This window comes from Sinocyclocheilus anshuiensis, unplaced genomic scaffold (assembly GCF_001515605.1).
Source record: "Sinocyclocheilus anshuiensis isolate Anshui unplaced genomic scaffold, SAMN03320099.WGS_v1.1 scaffold1814, whole genome shotgun sequence".
NCBI classification, from domain to species: domain Eukaryota; kingdom Metazoa; phylum Chordata; class Actinopteri; order Cypriniformes; family Cyprinidae; genus Sinocyclocheilus; species Sinocyclocheilus anshuiensis.
The window spans coordinates 236615-241649 of NW_015546028.1; the positions used below are offsets into that span (position 1 = coordinate 236615).

Sequence of the window (5035 nt, forward strand, 5' to 3'; positions counted from 1 at the left end):
CTCTCTCTCTCTCTCTCTCTCTCTCTCTCTCTCTCTCTCTCTCTCTCTCTCTCTCTCTCTCTCTCTCTCTCTCTCTCTCTCTCTCTCTCTCTCTCTCTCTCTCTCTCTCTCTCTCTCTCTCTCTCTCTCTCTCTCTCTCTCTCTCTCTCTCTCTCTCTCTCTCTCTCTCTCTCTCTCTCTCTCTCTCTCTCTCTCTCTCTCTCTCTCTCTCTCTCTCTCACACAGACACACACCTCACTCACTCACTCACGCTCTCGCTCTCACTCTCTCGCTCTCTCTCGCTCTCTCTCGCTCTCTCTCTCACACTCACACTCACTCACTCACTCACTCACTCACTCTCTCACACACACACACACACACACACACCTCTCTCGCTCTCTCTCTCTCTCTCTCTCTCTCTCTCTCTCTCTCTCTCTCTCTCTCTCTCTCTCTCTCTCTCTCTCTCTCTCTCTCTCTCTCTCTCTCTCTCTCTCTCTCTCTCTCTCTCTCTCTCTCTCTCTCTCTCTCTCTCTCTCTCTCTCTCTCTCTCTCTCACACAGACACACACCTCACTCGCTCTCTCTCGCTCTCTCTCTCTCTCTCTCTCGCGCTCTCGCTCTCACACACACAGACACAGACACACAGTCCTTTTCCACCGTCATGAGTGCTGGTGCTCATCGTGACCCCATTTTTCTCCAAGCAAAGCGAGCTGTGAGTTGTCATTCTGCGTTTCAGATCAAATCTGGTCAGTCAATCAAAATGGTTTTTCCTCTATTAATGATAAAACACTGAATTAAATGACTCTGAATGTCAAAATAAGTTCGCAAAACTATGTATAAATCCCCTTCACATGATAATGATTAAGATGTAGTAAAAAAAAACAAAAAAACTCTCCATAGGAGTTCACAACACTACTATAACGATCACTGGAATCACTTTCAGAATGTATATTTTCCAGCTGATGAATGATAAAAACAATTATGAAAAACATTCATGTGCGTTAAACTCGTAAGTACGATCTTGACCTGAGCGCATCAAAACACCAGCACCATTTGGGAGGAAAAAACATCATTTACTGTCATAAAAGAGAAACTGCAGCTACTGATGATGCATTGATTGATTGGCTGTATGTGCGTCTCTAATCGCGTGATGTTGTTCTGTAGGTGTAAGAAACATCAGGTGCCTGTTGAAAAGATCTACAACAAAACCCAGAGGGACAAGTTCGCCTGGGCCATCGACATGACTGACGAGAACTTCCAGTTCTGAAGACCAGCCCGTGCTTCTGTGTTAATGATGTGCTGTGTGATTATTTGTGCTGTTTTGTTTTTTTGAATCAATGATGCTAGCGTCTCCAGTAAAGCCTCTCGTTCATCAGCTCGCTGTTCTTTCTTCTGAGTGACAGCTGCCAGTCTCTAGTTTGCATTATCAGCCTCGAACGCTTCAATACAAGTCGCTTCAGAATAGTGCAGAGGTTTTTTATAGCAGGGCTTCAATATTTTTTCAGCCGCTTCTACCTGCTGGGTTTAAATGAGGCTGAAGGTGTGACTCAGAATGTCAACGTGATGCGAGAGTCGAGATCTGGAGGATCATCAGAGAGATCGGGATTTGGGCCGGATTAGAGTTTCTCTGAGAGGAACGGCTGGGAATAATAAGTGCTCTGAGATCCGCGGTCTGTTTGCAGGAGCGTCGTGACCTGCTAATATCGCATTTATCACTGCAACAAAACGCTCAAGAGATCAGTGTCGAGCGTCTCAAACACACATCAGAAATCAGTGTTGTCTTTCTTCGTTTGAGCGTTTCGGTCAAGAAACACCGTTCTGTCCATTAGTTTCATTCATCCTTCAGGTTCAGTTCCTCCCACTCTTTGGCTTTATAACCAATGTTTGTTCATGCATTTGATTTTTCGCTATTGTAAGAGTGTTAGACTGTAATGCAGCTGATGGTTTCGTTGTGCTGGTGAATCAATACTTTTTATTTTGTATTTATTTTTGTTTACATTGTATTTATTTATTTATATTACTTTTTATTTTTATTTTATTTATTTATTTTTTTTACATTTTATTTATATATATATATATATATATATTTTTTTTTATCCATTTCCCATACAAAGTTCCCAGAATTTGGCTCAGATGATCTTCAGTCCAGATGCTTTCTTGATTTCAGAAATCGGTCTCTAGTCGTTTGCAGATGTGGTTAATTAGTCAAGATGGCAATTAAATCCTATGGCTGTGTTTTGGCACTGAATCTCCGCTCGAATGACAGACACAGTCTTCCAGAGATTGACCAGTTCTTCTCTGTATTTGAGCTGTGCTTTAACTGACCATGACACAGAGTAATGATATAAATGACTTTATTTATTCAGCTCAGCTGCTTCCCCTTCTTTAATTGTTCAGAATCTGAGTTTCTGGCAGCTTCCCGGCTAACAACATTGTTACGCAGATGTTATTCCTGAATGTTCAAAACGTCCAGATTATTAAACCGTCTTAACTTTTTCTGGTTATGTGAACGTAAAGGGAACATTCCATCGGTTTGATCGTTACTTTTGAATGTTACTTGTTTCAGAACATTCAGAGAACATTCAAACAACGTTAGATGAACGTCAAACAAAAACGTTTCAGGAATAAAGCGTTCCATGAGCAATGTATAAATAACGTTTTGAGAACCTTGTTAAACACCAGATAACTAAACGAGCTGATTTATTCAGAGGAACAGAGAAGAAACACGGCTGTAGCTTATGATGAATACTGTCTGTGACTTCATTCCCTCAAGAGTGTGTACAGTTCCTCTGCGCTTTAAATGAAACGCACTCTTAAAAATAAAGGTGCTTTGGATTATTAAAGAAATAGTTCACTCAAATGAACATTAGCTGAAAATTCACTCGCCCTCAGGCCATCCGAGATCAGGATGAGTTTATTTCTTCATCAGGTTTGGAGAAATGTAGCATTGCATCAGTGTCTCAGCAATGGATGCTCTGCAGTGAATGGGTGCCGTCAGAATGAGAGTCCAAACAGCTGATAAAAACATCACAATAATCCACAAGTAAACATCTGCTGTTGTCTCTCACATCAAAATCCAGCCACATATTAGTTTAGAGCTGTTTAAACGCTGCTTGATCTGTGCAGATTTCACTTTTTCACTGGAGGGAGCGTTATTATGGATTATAGACTCGTGTTTTAGTTAAAAACGTCTTAATGCTGGATTAGTTTCAGCTTTTGTCTTCTCCAGATGTTAACTGATGGACTGGAGTGCTGTGGATTATTGTGATGTTTTTATCAGCTGTTTGGACTCTCATTCTGACGGCACCCATTCACTGCAGAGCATCCATTGCTGAGACACTGATGCAATGCTACATTTCTCCAAACCTGATGAAGAAACAAACTCATCCTGATCTCAGATGGCCATTTTTGGCATATTCTCATTTTTGTCTGAACTTTTCCTTAATGTTCGTCGCGGTTCTTTTAAGAACGGGTCGCTGAGAGGTTTTTTATAGGAAGCCAAAAATGCATCTCCTATTGTGTTGCTGCAAGAGTTTTAGACCGAAAACACATTTCCAGGCTGATAACTGAGGGCTTTCATTCCAAGATCCCAAAGGTGCCAAATTCAGCTTCTGTAGGCATTTCTTTTCTCCAAACATTACTCTAAAATCAAATCAGATGTTCCTCTGAAGGAAACGCGGCTTTCTCACATCAAGGACAGACAAGTCTCGTCAAATTTGTTTCTTTAGATGCACTAAGACACGAAAAACAGATTGACCTTCCGAATGAAACGTGTGCAGCTTCTAGTTCTCCCTTTCCCTCGACCTCTTCATCTTGCTTCTGTGTTTCTAGAGCGCTCGATTCTCCGCTGCGGCACAGATGATCCGAACAAGGATTTTTCCCACATTAGTGACTCCAGACCCATCTGAACAGAACTCTTTTGGGTTCGCCGCTGTCATCTTCAGTGATCTTACTGTGCAAATGAGGCTTCAGCTGGAGGCGTGCAACCATTTCTTAAACTAAAACCTTTTGTTCCGTCTCCAGACGTTACATTTATGGGGAATCGGTTTAAAACGAGACGAGCAGAGCACAACTGAATTAAGCATGTCATTTGGAGACGGACGAAAGTGTGCGCTCGTTTGATTCTGCCTTATGAAAGTGAGTTTCTCTGCGAGCGTGAGAGTGTCGTGGCAGTCTGCCACTGAATATTGAACGGCACCGAGCTGTTTCTGCTCCTTACGGAGGGATGAAATGCTGTCAGAAGCGAAACTCTGGGCCTGGGCCTCTAGGCCAGCTCGTGTTTCACCATCAAAGCTCATTCATTTATTCATTTTGTATTGATTTGTGGAGTGAAGCATGAGCTGGAAATTCAGCCTATAAAACTACAAGCAGAAAACATGTTTAAATCCCTCTGTATCATATCATAAGGCCTTTAAATCATCAAACTCTGCTGTTAAACCGGTCTCTGGTTGATAGTTTAGAGTGTTTTATCCAGTAAAAGCTCTTTTAGTGTAATTGTACAAGCGTCCAGCTTCAGCTGGAGCTTCTCGTGTCAAATCTTGACTGATTTTGATCAAGTAAAGGTCAGAATAACTGCAGTAATATCTCCAGATGAACACTTACTGGACTGAAGCAGCTCAGCTTTACTTGATTCTCCATCAATCATGTTTTAGAGTCTCAAATCTGATCCTCAGGATCTTTTGAGGAGCGTTTGTTTCCAGAAGCTTTACTTTCACTGTTCCTCAGCGGAGGAATGATCTTCACAAGCCTCCAGAACATCTCACATCTTCTGAGGAGCCTTTATTTCTTCAGCTCTCAATCACTGCATTATATGTTTGGAGCATTTCAATCTCATCTCACTGAGACAGATTACTGGAGATATAGAGTGATGACTGATATTTAGATCATTTTATCTCAGTATCTGCTCTATACTGTTAGAAAGATCTCACTGATTTACATTACAAGCAGCAGAGTTTAATCACAGAAATATCAGCATCTGCAGCAAATGCAAGTCTCTGAATAAAATCGAGCTCCATATGAGCCATAAAGCCTGATGCATCAAATATGATTCTCAGCAA

At 41.5% G+C, this 5035-nt stretch overlaps 1 protein-coding gene across 5 annotated transcripts in view; it reads left to right on the forward strand.

Annotated features, from left to right (window-relative positions):
* Positions 1 to 1916, forward strand: part of top1mt (DNA topoisomerase I mitochondrial) — a 26314-nt gene extending 24398 nt beyond the window's left edge. For 2 of the 5 annotated variants that reach the window (XM_016499804.1, XM_016499803.1), the window contains exon 21: positions 1143 to 1910. In XM_016499804.1, the coding sequence (XP_016355290.1) occupies positions 1143 to 1245 (103 nt within the window). In that variant the 3' untranslated portion in view covers positions 1246 to 1910. Of the gene's footprint in view, positions 1 to 1142 lie in introns of all 5 variants that reach the window. The other 3 variants (XM_016499802.1, XM_016499805.1, XM_016499806.1) reach the window with 2 other exon arrangements.
* The last annotated feature ends 3119 nt before the right edge of the window (positions 1917 to 5035 follow it).